Source organism: Aythya marila (genome assembly GCF_965140915.1).
Source record: "Aythya marila genome assembly, chromosome: 4".
NCBI lineage: Eukaryota > Metazoa > Chordata > Aves > Anseriformes > Anatidae > Aythya > Aythya marila.
Window position 1 is genome coordinate 24,349,213 of NC_139045.1, and position 15,498 is coordinate 24,364,710.

Consider the following 15,498-nt stretch of genomic DNA (forward strand, 5'->3'; position numbering starts at 1 on the left):
AGCCTTACTGTTTTATATTTTCAAAGAACACCCCTGAGCCTACTTAAATGCTTCCCATGACAAGGATACTCACAATGGGTGAAAGCCAAAGCACCCACCATTCCTTTCCTGTATTGAATCTTCCTTTCTTTAGTGTCTCAGCAAGTCAGGACTAACTATGAAAGGGAAGGAAATACATAAGCACGTGGAGCACTCAACTCCTAACCCACTGCTCCTCAAAGCTATGAAGCTTTCTTAATTCTCTGGGATTTCAGATTAAGAGGAAGTAGTTCCAGTAAAACTCTAAGATCATAGGAAAATTTGTACTTTACTGCCAAAAGAGAATGCCAACAGCAGCAGGTTTTTGAATACGTTGTGGTAAACTTGATTCCAGATTTAAAAAGTAAACTGTTTTAAAACTCCTTCTGTAGGAAACTACTTACATTAATTTTCATTTTCTTTAACAGAGAAGTTATAAGCAACAGGAAAACCATACAATACTAAATTTAACTCCTGAAATTATTTACTTGACTAACTTTAGTACTGTCTCTTATCTTTTGGTGGCTGGCACCTATACACTTTTAGTAAATGAAGGGAATAGGGAATTCATGTGTGCGTATTTCTTTTGATAGCTTTCATACGTTTAAGAAGGTATTCTGTAAAACTGATTTTGTATCTTTCTGGACTCCACAAAAAATCAACTTATAGAGAGCTTAAAACCTACTAAAATATTTAGCTAATTAACATGCTAACTTTTTATGAGAGGTTGTTCAATATGTAGTGGATCTGCATAGTTCTTTTGTATCATCATATCAGTGATTTGATTCAACTTGAAGCATACAGGTTCCAACAAGCAGAGAGTTTGTCCTCCACCTGTAGAAAGCTTCAGCCAAAGGAAATATATAAAGTCTTTCCTCACAAAGAGGTTTTTTTTGTTTTTTTTTTTAAGGATTTGATCCTCTATATATATCTCACAAGAACAAAGCCAAGCATATGGTTCATATCATCTTGAGTAAAGGCAAGACTTTATCATGATGATGCAGTGCAGTGGAGTAAAGGTATAAATGGCAGTACAACTGAATCCTTCAGTTCAGCATCACGACAGAGCTTCTGTTTCCTCTCTTATGTAAATAATGAGAATGCTTAGCAGAATCCACAGGAATGAGATGAGAAAATTTAGAAACTACTCCCTAGAGACTTCAGTTCACTGTTACAAAATTTCCTAGAAATGACACAGCTTACAATTTTTGCTAGGCTTTCTATGTCTCCTTGATTTTGGCACAGATCACAGTAGCACAACTGCCATAGTGAACGTGATCTTGTATCCCACCATACTCTTAAGTATAGGGTATTATATGAACCCTTTTAATCAATTCTCTCATCACTCTGTAGGACCATTGTGCCCTTAGCTCATTTTTCTACTTACATATATTTGCTTCTTCACACATGGCTTTGACCATCAGAGGATGTTGTAAGCGTATTCCATACTGTTTATTCAGACTTTTGCCTCAGGGTAACAAAGGAGATTTCTGTAATGTGGTTTGGAAAGACATTTAATTTAAATAAATGTGGCTAAATCTTTCTGATGTTATTTGTTTGTAAGTATTCTATGTGTTGCAATAATAGCTATACTTTATAAAAACAAACCCAATATAGTATGGGAAACAAACTACTTTGGCAATATTTTCCAGTATACAAAGAAGCACACTTTTGGTTTGCTTTAAAATGGATTCCATCAGTGACCCAAAACTTACCTTTCAGCATTTTCTCCATTTCCATTAAAATAAATAAAATTTAGAAATTTAGGATGGTACGAGGTATTGATATTATGAAACACTAGTGAGATAATTTGAATATTTTAATAGAATATTTAAATGTTTTAATCATGAACATATTTCCCTAAAGCATCACTGGGAATAGAGCTTAATCATAGTGTAGAAGCACTGCTTTCTGATGAGCTCAAAGTCTCTGTGAGATGAACAGCCTTGTTAGAAAACATACTGTGGTTTCTTATTCTCTATGATATTTTCATCCAAACAGAATGTACACTTTTCAAAGAATTAGTGAAACTTAAAGATACTATCAAACAGAAATCAATTTTGTCCCAAGCTGCTTAACTGTGCACTCATGAAGAAAACAGACTGGAAAAGGCACCTAAATGCTAATATATCTTATCCAAAGATAAGATATTATCCAAAGATTGCTCAAATTTCAGAGTGAAACATATTCAGTGGGTAAGCATACCTGGAAAAAAAAATCCTTAACTCTTTATTCATTAAAATTCCTAAGTGAACTGAAAGAAAATGGTTTCAATAAAGCTTACTAATACAAATCAAGCTTATTGATTCAATTTTCTGTCTCCAATAACAATTTCTCAAGATGTGGACCTCGAAACTCAACTAAACCTATTGACCTTGGTTGTAGTTGACCTTGAGCCGTTGTAGTGAGAAGCCTGCCACCATGTCTGAAATGGTAACGACTGGTCTTGACACCTTACCAGGTATAAATAAGGGCATGAGCTGCTCCCCTCTGTCAGCCTGTGAAGAACTAAGAAGAAAAACAAACAAAAAAACATAGTTACATAGTTGATGCACTGTTTTTGGTAACCCAAAGGGCACCCTCAGTCATCACCCATGTGAACACCCTCTCCCCCCCAGTTATTTTGTGCATAACATTCTCCAGCCTGTTTCAGATGCCGTTCCACTTTGCATAAGATAACTAAATATTTATGGGATCAGCAAATAGAATCCAGATGTTCTAACAAATGAATGCACTAACAAATGTTATGAAATCATTTCATGCACTGGTAGAATAAATACTCAGGCAGAGCAGAATCAATGTCACACAGCAGTCCATCCCAAGACACTTCCTAGCACAGTCCTTAGGACACACCATTAGCAGATACAGGTTCAGCTCTCCCTGGGGCAGGGCAATGGCTCAGAGCTGAAAACTGCATTGTGGTACTGAGTACTGAACTTGGGAACAAAAGTGAGGCAGGACTGTCATTGTAAAGGATGCTAGGACTAGCTCTTCATTGTCACTGCTTTGGCTGAAAGTGAGTTGATTTCTTCTTAGTTCTCCATTTTAGAAAGGAAAATAAATAAATCAGAACTGGTTTAAATGCTTTCATTTAACCAAATGATGATTTATTTGTTCCTCTCTTCCTGTCAAATTATTTCTGCTCTCTTTTGACATTTGTCTTTGAACCTTCTTCCACTTCAGTACAGTGAGCTGTTTCCTTCCTTGCTTTATTTCTCTTCCCTTTCAAGAAAAAAAAAAAAAAAGTAACTTGCCTTACTGTGGTTTAAAAAACAAACAAAATTACCTTCTCAATTCCTCCTTTGTATTTCCCAGTACATTTTATGTATGTCTGTTACCTGCGGCCTTATTGGAATTGATTTCATCTTTAAAATATGTAAAACTACTCAAGGGTTAAATAATAATAATAATAACAACAACAACAACAATAATAATAATATATTTCCAATGTGTGAGCATCCCAACATTTCTAATTATCATGAAGAATGGTGATGATGGATGACAATCAGAAGTCACCAAACAGAGGAATGAGAAGTCTTGCAATCACAACCCAGAGGAAACACCATGGAAGACATTTTTCAAAACCAGATTCTCAATCAGAAGCAAAATACATTAATCCAAGCTGAGGACATAACCAGTCACTAGATTAAGCTGTTCATTTCCCAGCACTGACAGTGGTACTAACAGTGTTGCTTTCACCAGATCACCAGAGTAGTATTTAAACCAAGATAAAATCTTGAAGCTGTCAGGGTTGTAATTAGAGCTTTCGTAGAAAGTATTTTTCTTTGGGAAAAGTGGATTCCAGAGCAAAGACCTCTGGCATACATATTTTTCTGACAAATCCATACTTTATAGCTGAGTATTATATCCATCATCTTCACTGAGATAAGTCACACTCTTTCTTGATTATATCACTTAAAAATATGAAATAAGAAACATATCTTAGATATGTTTATCTCCAGCTTATCTCCATTAGAACTAAACATGAAGGCATCAAAATCAGCATCCAGGTTTTATGATACCACATTCAAGAACACAAATGTCATCAGCCTGTCCTAACTATAAGACAGGCTGTGGTTTGTTATTCCTAGGACCCTAGCATTCAGGTGGAACCAGAGCATCCATGTGGTCCAGTTCAGCTTTTATTTTACAGTGGATACTGTTGTCATGATGTTTAGAAATACATATATACACCCATGGTCCATCTCTTCTTGATGAGCCCTTTGCCATCAAACTCAGTCTTACTAGAACTAAGTTCTTATTTTTCCACCAATGCCTCTGCTCTTCTTTCAATACAGTAAATGAAGTTTGTATGCTCTGCCACTCCCATCACAAAGGTTCACAGTATCAGAAGTCACTTTTCATTTTGCTTCTCCTTTTCTTTTTAAAAGATAGCAGTGCTATTACCAAGTATTGTTAACTCTTTTGTTCCCGTCCCCTCCTAAATAGCATCATCCTGGTTTTTCATCTCAGAACAGGGCCCACTGTAGGATGTACCATACAGTGAAACCCTTTTCAGACTACCTAATTCAGTCTAAAAAAATGCTTCAAGAAAATTTCCTGTCCATATCTCTGCTTTCATTTCTTTCTGCTCACTATCTGAGTTCATCTTATCATTCAATTTACAGTGTTTACTGACTTATCTCCATACCCTCTCTTCACTGAGGTCCTGCATTCACTCCTTAGTGTTTTTTTTTTCCATTACTTATTGCAGAATTACTTCCCTATTTCATATAAATCTCTTCTTATAAAACATCACCTACAAAATATTACTATAGCAGTGCTGTCAGTAAAGTAAATTTTACACTGCATCTGATGGCACATTGTCTGAAATATTTTGTTTATGCTTGCTTCTTTGAACAAAAAACACTATGCAAAGGAGCATGTACTCTTTTGTTATAGTGGTTACTCTTATAGTACTAACTATATGTTAGTTATAGTACTAACTGTGTTATAGTTAGTACTGACTATAGTTATATAGTTATAGTTATAGTACTAACTATGTTGTCAAATAAACAGCAATGATATTTCATGGGCAGATGTAATGCCTGACTGCACATCTGTCAGTACATCTGTCAGTTGAGCAGCATGTGCATTCCTCTCTCCTGCACTAGGGCCAGGGGAAAAGATCTAAAAGGAGAGAGAGAGAGAGAGAAAAAAAAACTGTAATCAAGGGATTTATGACAGATATTTTATTTATTGATTTAGTGATGTATTACAACACTTAATACTAATTCAGTTACAGTAGACAAAATGGACATTGGTGTTTCCCTCACTATTTCCCTCACCTTCCCTCTTCCCTAAAATGAACGCAAGTGTCCTCTTTGTGTATCAGTAGTTAAGGTATCACTTATCAGAGTATTTATTTGCATATATCCAGATTCATTAAACAAGGCTCTAAAATTCTTGGTTTTGAGTGTATTCTTCCAGATCTTGTCCTCTGTTTTGTCTTACACTAGAGAGAGAGAACTTTTATCTTAAACTATACTTTTTTTCTTCAATATTTCTCTTTTGCTTTCCTGTGTTTTTATCTATTTCATTCCTTTTTCCCAGCTTACTTCAGATTACAAAATGGAATTTGAAGATATTTACTAAACTGTCTATTTTGTTGCATCTCTATAAATCCATCACTGATATTTTACATTATTAACTTACATATATGTTTAAGGTAATCATAAGTAGAGGTACCCAACATCCTTACTCACCTACCTTTTTATTTTAAAGGACTCATGCCTGCTGCATTCCAACCTGTGTACTGTGCTACAAAGCATGGTGTAATTGGATTTACGCGCTCAATAGCAGTAAGTATATATTTTTGAAAGCAGAGTCAGCAGCTCCTTGGGACATGCTAAGTTTTTCATGCTCCCTCTTTATTGTCACATAACTGGAACTAATTTTCTTAAAGCAAATAGTGTCTGAAGTGCTGGAGTTTCCCTCCTTCTACAAACAGAATCTAAAGATGGAATAAGTACGGCATGTGCGTGTTTATGAACAATTTGAAGTTTAGGAAGATTTAGGGAACACAGGAGAGACATTGTAAAATAATATAAGGACAGCAGGAGGAGCCCAGAAGTCATGCATTCTTTTCCAAGCTTTAAAAAAATATTTTTCATAACTTCATCCCAGTCATTTAGCATTTTGTTTTCCTTATTTGTAACCCAGGTTGATTACTCTTTTTATTTTTTTATTATATTTTTTTTTAATGATAAACAGGTACTAAAGAGTGCAAAAAGTGATTGAACACAAATATGTTGACCATTATTTATTCTTACCAACTTTTAACACACTAACAATGTAAAATGACACAGTTAGGATGGGATGTGTTAGATAGTATATGAGCACATCTTAGTCTGACTCCAAAATTTTCTAGTCAAATCAAACAGTATGAGAAAACAACTTGGAGATACTGAAATATAATTACATTTTTATAGATTAAGCAGTCTACTTATAAAAGAATTCCAAACTCATTTCTAGAATAAAGCACCTGAAAAAAATCATTTCAGTAGCTATCTAGATTTGATTTCCCTACACTCCACACAAATTACTCCTTAAGATTAAGCAGAACAGCACACTGTTGTACATGTGAGATGTTGCACATCTCATATTAGCCACAGAAAGAACTTCATACCTGGTTTTCTAGTTTTACTTTCACATGGTAATGTAATTTAACATCACAGTGTAAGGTCAAAAATAAAAGAGTCCACAGAAAATTAGAGGAAATGCTGTCTTTCTATTGAACCTGATACAGTTGAGAAGAAAAAGAATAATAAACTATACTTCCCAGGAAAGGCAGTCCAGCCTAACATTGTACAGGTGTGATACAAAGTGTCTATGACTTCATTTTCTTTTTTTTCTCAAACTGAAAGGGCAAACTACCATATCATGAAAATGAAATGTGATTTACATGATACCAGAAAGGGTTCCTGTAAAATGTTAACATATATGGAATTTAGTTTTGAACAATTATGGTTATTCTTGGATATATCCTATACAGTTCATAAGGTTTACGCAATTTTTAAGAAAGTTCATCCAGCATTCAACCTGGCTGCTGATCAGACTTCTCCTTTGCTACAAGAATGCACTGGTAGCACCACAAAGGAAGGATCCAGCCAGACATTTTGCTTACTTTCCTCATATTCCTGAGCTGCCTCATGAAAAAAACCCTGCCCCTTTCCTGTTCACAGGGATTTTCCAGTGTATATACTTGGTGATAGATTTCTTCCTTGGCAGGGAGAATAAAACAGCTATAAAGGTTTAGCATTACTGCTTTAGCGGTACAGGCCAAATCTTATTTCAGTTGAGTTGAGGTAGGTAAATGACACGTCAAGAGCATTGATACAAAAATTTTGGGGAAAAACAGATATATGGAAAAAAAGTGTTAATTTCTTGTATAATTGTTCTCCCAGCAAAATAGATGTTGGAAAATAAAAATATAATTACTAGAAAAAGCATACTTCAAGCTTAGATGTTGAAACAAAACAAGTTGATTTACGACAAATTTGTTACAAATTTTGCTAACTAGGAAAGTCTGAAATATACTTACTAATAAATCTTCTTCTTTGAAAAATTAGATGCACAATACCATTTAAAAATGTTGATGATGAATACCTAACCTCCTCTTTTCTAGTTAGCTGCTAACATAGAAAACTATGGTGTGAGACTCAACACAATTTGTCCAGGATTTGTCAACACGCCGATTCTACAGTCAATAGATAAAGAAGAGAATATGGGACAATACTTCTCATACAAAGATGAGATCAAAAATATGATGCAGTTCTATGGCGTCATGGAGTAAGTCAAGTCGCATACAATGTTTTTTGACCCTTGTAAATTAAGAACAAGTACACTCATTAACATTTTCAAGTGATTCTCAACAGGCAAAATTAAAGTTAAAAAAGGGAAATGCTGTCTCAAACCAAAGTCAATCAAATGTGTTATCCTATATACAAGGGAATAATGGCAGATACTTAGGGCATCACATACTTAAGAGCATCACCTATTTAGTAATAATACCCTTTATGCATTCCCAATTCCAGCAAAATGCAAATCAAATTCCTGAATTAAAGACAGTGTATTAGTTTTTAATAGTCTTTGTTGGATTGTTCCATCAATTTGTTTAATCAAACTTCTTATGAGATTCAGGGTTTGGTTTCCACAACACCTGGAATTGAAACAAGATAGACGTCAAACAACGGACAAAACTGGACTAAGTTCATAAAAGCACAGTACCAACCATGGTGAATCATATCAGTCATCACCTAGACCATTAGGGTATTGCCAAGAAAGGACAAAAGCAGATACCTAGGGAAAAGTACATGAACAAGACAGGCCTAAAGTGATATTTTTAGAATGCTTTCTCAGTCTCTTAACAATTAGCTGCTCGCCTCCTTCCAAACAAAGGAAATCTGTGTTGTTTTGCCTGTCCTTTTTCATATGTCAGATATGTTGCATCTATTGACCACGACAAACCGATGTGACAAAGTTCAACTTATTGTCAGCCCTGCAACAATAACCAAGATAAACAATCAACAAGGAGCTGCAGAGGATTGTGTAAGGGTTACTTCTGCCCACTTCCCCAGAAGAGAAAACTTCAGCAGCACCTCTATATCCACAGGGATGTGGATACTTACAGCAAATAAATGATGATTTGTAAAGCTGCAGCCTTATGTTGTATGTCATGACTAAGGAGAAAATTTCTCTTCTGAAACAATAATACCACTTTTGCTTTTCTGAAAACAAATTTGTTCAAATTTCAGATTAAGTTCCAGGGTGTATAGATTTACCTTCAGTTTCCATACCTGTCCTTTTCACATGTTCTATTACATCAATATTCCAAGATTCTTAAATAACATCCACCTCTCCCTTTTTTTTTAAGCCCATCAATAATTGCCGAAGGACTGATAACAATAATTGAAGACGATACGCTAAATGGAGAAGTTATGAAGATTACAGCATCCCAAGGGATTCATTTTCAACAATACAGCCAAACGCCTTATACATCATCGAAGAGATAAATCTAATTGTTTTGTGCTAATTATCTTTTGCTTTTCTTAAATAGAAAAAATGTTGGAAAAAATAACTTTTGGAAAAAATGTTAATTTTGTACCCAGAGTAGTGACAGTATTCAAAATTATCCTAATAACAGAAATGGAGAAGAAAATCCATCTCTGGGGATGAGGAAGATGTTATCATCCTACTTTGATTCTACATTTATTCAGTAGAACAAGCACACTGCTCTGAAGATTTCTGATTATGTAGTAGTAAGGGCCAGTTTTTTTCCTTCCAGTAGTTCTGTGCAATTATCTGATCTACATATTCCATGTCTATTTTTCTGGACATGACTTAGTATAATTCTTCTCACTGTACTAAGTGCCTACTTATTTACATCCTGAATTCCTCAAACCAGGAATTCAGTTCAGGACTCCAGGAGACAAATATACCTATAAAAAATTAAAATTTACTTTTTCTTATATGAAATATGTAAAATAGAACAAGAAGCGAAATTATCTTTCCTCGTTGATATATGAAACTGAATATGTAGCATATCATACAAGAAAGTACAGATTTTTCTCTTCTTGGATTTTAGCTATTTATAAAATACTTCTGAAATATTTTTTCTTTTATATATAAATATATATATATATGTGAAATTTCTCTCTTTGTATATACAAGGATGAATATTTTGGCATTGATAGAAATGTCTATTTACTCATCAAATCTCATTCTCTGAAACTTTAAATCTAATCTCCTTCCTTGATTGATTAAAACCTGAATTAAATCCTGAGTGATCTGTTTGTTTTATATTTTGTACGTGTCCATTTTGGTGCCATGACTTCTTAGATGGAGCATATCATATAATGGCAATGGAGCTAAACTTCTATTTTCTGAGCTCCTCCGGACCCTCTGATCTAGTTCAATCACTAGTTATACTTATGAAGCAAACCTGTAGGCTCCATTCCTGAATAAAAATACAGTTGTGCACGGTAATTTATATGCTCATAGCATGAGATGATGTAATAACCCCTAGCAAAGCTAGGAAAAAATGTGTCACCCTCCTTAGGAGTAGTGACTTTAATTTCAGTGATTTAAGCATTGTTGTTGGTTTCCTTTCTTTTTTTCAGAATTATAACTAAAGAGTGGAAGCACTAATATTTATCTTCTGTGGAAGTCAGGGAGTAACAAGACTGTGGGGAGAAGAAAAGAAGCAGACACACATACCTTGAATTACTCAAAATGAACCCCATGTTCATTTTCGACTATGTTAACACTGATACTTTTAAAGCCTATTTACATATGATCATATCCATACCATCAGCATTCCTTAATGCAGCTACCTGACTTGATAGTATTAATTTCTACTTCTATTTCAATAACATCAGAGCAGGATACAGAAGATCTGAATATTTCCTAATATGTGAATAAACAGCACAAAAAAAAAATGACATAAACCAAACTTTAGCCAGGTCCTAATACTGATAATCGCCTACCGCTGCTTCTCTCCTTGTTAAGTGGTATTTCAGGACAGCTTACTAAGAAGGGAATATATAACAATAATGATAGCATACGCAAAAGCAACTAACTAGCAAAGACCACACTAAGTTAGACAGTATCCCAGCAGTTGCTCTTAATAACATGCTTCAACTAATGCTGGGAATACCGTATAAAGTCAGTATGTGTACTGAACATATATGTACTGAACTGTTGCCTTGACCACTTTTGTTCCTTGGTGCCCCAAAACAAATATCTGTTAAACATGGAGGCGGTCAATGAAAGAACAAATACTAATCAGTTGTAATTAAAGAGTGTAAATAATAGAATAGAAGGTCAGAATTCTGATGTTTTGGAAGAAAAAAGAAAAAAGAAAAAAAAAAAGAAAACAAAAAAGAAATACAGAGAGGAAAGAAATTTAAAGTTAATTAGAGCCAATCACTTTAGATATTGCAAAATTAACTTGTGGTGTTTCACTGGTAAAAAATTCTAAATCTATGAATTGGTACGATCCCAAGAATGGATTCAGTTTATGTGGTATATCAAATAGTCACACAAGACAAAATCAGGTTAATAAAATATACAGTTAGACTCCAGAACACCTGGAAAATCAGTGACCATGTTTGGGAAAGAATTAAAGCCATATCTTTCTTATACATATAGGTTTTTTATGCTGGATTATTTTTGTAACTCAAAGACAGAAGTTTTTGAATCAAAACCATATAGCATTCCTTCATGAAGGGTAAAGACTGCATTCAGTTCCATCTGATAAGGAAGTCTCAGAATGTAATACAGGCTTATTTGATCAAATAAACATTTATACTAAAATAAATCTCAAATTATTAGCACATCTGGAACTCACTAAAAGAAACAAGGAAGTAACAATGAACTAAAACTCCTGATGCAAATTCTAAAAGGAAAAAATAGCCATCAAGCCTCTACTTTTTAATTAAAAAAATGCCCCAAACCAAATATTGTATTTTTCTAGTTTCAGTTAGCCTGTATTAAAACACATCTGAGGGTTTCATCTGTGCAGGAAGAACAATTCCTAAATATGTTTTGGAAAGGCTTCCTGTAAGACTTCCCCCCAAACTTTGGAAGTCTTCCAGAAAGCAAGAGAAAGAGCATATGTTTGATTTACAGACAGAAACACCCGGAGTAGCAGTAGGTAGAAAGATGAGCTAAAGGGAGAAAGTAAGCTTCATTTTGCACAAAGATTGTTTTGAAACTTTGTCTTCAGTTAAAAGTCTTGACATAATTCCAAGACTTAATTTATTTTGCCTGGGAGATCATCATTTTAAGACAACTGTTCCAGTTCTTAATGGAAATTTAGCCAAAAGAAAAAATAAATATTTTAAATTAGAAATGCTTATTGCCAAGAACATAAAATGACAAGTAATAATCTAGACTCAAATGGTGATCATTATTTGTAATGAACATTCAATGCTATGGTTCTATAAAATACAAGCTTATTTCTCAGAATGTCCTTAGTCTCAATCTGGAATCTCTTCAGGGGAAAGAATAAATATTACACTTTTTTCACTTATAATTCCACATGAAAGACCAGTTCATAAGACATTTCCACCCTTCTGTGACATTTCAATGTTAATTTATTTATATTATTTAGTTCCTTGATTCAAAGAAGTCTTTGGGAAAATGTACATAATCCCAATCACCACAATAATTATGGTTCTGTACAGCTCAGGAACCTGAAATTGACTTTTTTTTTATGCATATCAAAATCGTATGTGTCAATTTTATTATTGAGGGAGCAATCCAAGCAGTAACTAGTCCTCCGACTAGTTTACTTTAATTAAGGGAGGCTTGATGTGTGAGGCTAGGCCTCTTTCTCTTGTTTGGGACATAAGCTTTGCAAACAGAAAACTAAAAAATAAACTTCATTGTAACTAATATCTGATTTCCACTGAAGTCTTCCATACGAGCCTAATCTTTAAGGGAACAGCATTAAGCATGTTCTAATGCCATGGCTTTGGGGCAGGATGGGGTTATTCTGACAAATAATTATTTCCTTCCTCCAGCATTGAACTGTTCTAAACTTTCTACAGGATGATTCTCTAAGCTTGAACTTCCCTTTTAGCCAAGTCTATTTGCTTTGCATCAAGAGATGTTGACAGTTTGTGGCTCTGGCTCCAGAAGTCCAGATGGTTCAATGAAAGTGAAGGATAATATCATATGACTTACTGTTTTGTATTTTTTTTTCCTCCAGTACAAAAAAGGAACAGTTTAATATCAGGTCAGATCTGTAATTTAAACCGATAGGGACAGTAAACACAGAGTTATGCTCTTTCTTTGAAGGGGACAATAAACAGTAAGACAATGGGGCAGGTAAAGAGATATAAGAAGTAAAAGTGCTAAAAGAAAAAACAGGCCAAACCTAAAACACATCTTTAAAATAAGCAGCTTAATCCCACTGTGTATATAGAAAGACATTATTCTGAACTGCGTACCAAATCTAAGCTCGTGTCTTCTGACTTGTGTACAGAGACAGTCTAACATACTATTTTAGGGATTCAGAGGATAAGATGGAGATTTTGAGTGAAAATAAACCTTAATGAAAAAACATAACCACTTTCAAGCAATCATGCTTTAAGCAGTGAAGCATTCATAACTTGTATTGTAAAGGACCTGTATTCAGGTCCTTTAATTATTCATAAACTGTGCTAATTCATCGCTGTCATCTGCTGGGAAAATCTGATGGAGAGTATTATCACTGAAGAGGCAGAATTGATTTCTTAGTACAGAATTGTACTTTCTCAACTTTTACTTTCATCAGAGGTTTTCTAGCCCTCCTAATTTTATCCAAAAGAGAGATCACTCAGGGTAGGATAGTCATCTGGTGATAGGTCTGACACCTGTGCCAGGATTTCTGGATGTCTTCAAGCCATCCAGATTTAGCCTTGTGAAGCAGTGATTTAGCATAGTCATATCCAAGCAGAATGTAAAAGATCCATCAGACACTCTAATCAAACCCTTGCCACTTCCCTTTCTGTATCTTTCCATTGGACAACCATGAATACAAGCATTTCAACAATAAGATAAGCTCCAGATATACCACCACACAACTGCCTCTCTTCAGCAGTCACCAAGAACATACTCACCCATTTCACTGATTTCAGACAAACTGAAAGGTCATTTTTTCAGCTCACATGATGCTCCACAGAAACGGCCCAAGATACTTCAGTAGCACTTTTCTTTGTGATGCATGTTTGTCTGAGCAGCCACAATCTTGAGAAACTAAAGAAAGAAGAATAGGAAATAGGGCTCTCAGTTACGTCTTTGACCCTTCCCTATAGCACATGAGAATAAGCACACTTCTGCCTGGTTTCAGAAAAATTGCAAAACTAACAGTGCACTTTCCCACAGCTGCAAACAAAACCTACAGAAGAGAAGAGGAAATAAAGATATTTTTAGAACACTGGAATTTATAACTCTTCAGAAAAAGCTATATTTTAGCTCATCTAGATATTTCTATTTACATAAACGACTAAGAGTTCAGGATGTTGTACACCATCTGACTTTGAAGAGGTATTGCAGCAATTAACTTTGTATACACATGAATGCTGCAGTTCAAGAGACCCACAGGTGGGCAGAGAACATTGAAATCTCTGCCACTTACTCTGGTATAGCTCTTATAAAAGTGAATCAGCTTCCTTGTATAGAATCCTTCTGGCAATTTCACTTCAAATAGATACAGTGTTCCTTTATGGAGCTCTTTTCTTCTCTGAATTTGTAAGCATGTTTGAATACATTGCCCTCAGCCATGCTTACAAATTAGTTGCACTTATCAAAAATATTCAATTTATTTTGATTTAAGAGAGTTACTTTCCTTGGTATGCGTTAACAAAAGGCTAGAGAAAATGGAGCTATGTTTTCACACATGCTCGGTGCTTGAAATGAATGTTACATCAAGCACTTCATCTTACACTCACATTTTCCTTGAGAAAGAACAGTACATATTGACATTTTACAGGGACTATAATGCTTTCATTTTTACATCTTCAGTACATGAGTGTATATTACATACATCTCACCACAACTATTTGTGTCTGCATAACTACACACTCAATAGGAATTATTTTGGTAGTGGAGCAGCATACATTATCTATGCATGTACCTGAAGCTAGAAACAAAAACAAACCAAAAATAAATAAATAAATAAATAAATAAATAAATAAATAAAAACTTGTAAAGCATTATTTTTCAGTGACATTCATCTGCCAGACATTTGGTGAAGTTACAGAATACACTTAAAAAGCTGCATGAACTGTTTTTTAGTTTTATCTAGCCTAAGTTTAATTTACAATTTCATGTTTCTTCTTAGTTATTGAATTATACCAAGATTAGATTGTCTTTAATTTAAACATTCTCCCATTAACTGACATAAAATCTGAGAGATATATATACTATGTTAAAAAATTCACCTGCTAATATCACCCTATCTGTTAGAATACCTTCTGCATTTTTTGTTTCTTATTTATCAGAAGTGGACCAATTTCACAGTCAGTGAAATTCTTGTGATTCTAAGTACTGAAAACTTCCCAAAAATTTCACAACAGCCTTTGTGGCAGGAGGAATTTACTTTTTTCCTTTTTTTTTTCCTCCTGTTTTTTTCTTAGCTGTTAGTATTACTTTATGCTCATGGGGAAAGAAATGTTATGTGGGGATATGTAAAAACAACTTCCCTTTGAAAGCTACTCATCCAAAGAATAACGACAAGTAGAAAAGCAGAAGAGAGCCTACATTGCCATCACATTTATTGAACAGAACAGTCCACTGAACACAACAGTATTTTGCTTTTAAAAAGTTAGTGTTACAACATGTCCAAACCCCAATATATAGGTTCTTTTGTGATAAGGAAATCCACCTCAGGGATTGTGTTGTATTTTGTGATTGAAAAAATGATTATCTGAGTAGTCTCATTATTCCTCATCACTCCTTATTTTGCCTAACACATCAATCATTCAAAAACAA

At 34.4% G+C, this 15,498-nt stretch overlaps 1 protein-coding gene and 1 long non-coding RNA gene across 5 annotated transcripts in view; one reads left to right on the top strand and one right to left on the bottom strand.

The window, feature by feature from the left end:
* The window catches only part of HPGD (15-hydroxyprostaglandin dehydrogenase), a 50,624-nt gene extending 40,822 nt beyond the window's left edge, over positions 1 to 9,802 (top strand). For 3 of the 4 annotated variants that reach the window (XM_082759520.1, XM_082759519.1, XM_082759518.1), the window contains 3 exons: positions 5,743 to 5,819; positions 7,646 to 7,809; positions 8,894 to 9,802. In XM_082759520.1, coding sequence (XP_082615646.1) covers positions 5,743 to 5,819; positions 7,646 to 7,809; positions 8,894 to 9,032 — 380 coding nt within the window. In that variant the 3' untranslated portion in view covers positions 9,033 to 9,802. The remainder of the gene's footprint in view (positions 1 to 5,742; positions 5,820 to 7,645; positions 7,810 to 8,893) is intronic. The other variant, XM_082759521.1, reaches the window with a different exon arrangement.
* On the bottom strand, positions 7,819 to 13,747 carry LOC309877776. Its single transcript, XR_014317431.1, has 3 exons — positions 13,626 to 13,747; positions 12,709 to 12,767; positions 7,819 to 8,179 (listed from the first exon to the last, which is right to left on the bottom strand). It is a non-coding gene; the product is annotated as an uncharacterized lncRNA (long non-coding RNA).
* Positions 13,748 to 15,498: the final 1,751 nt, after the last annotated feature.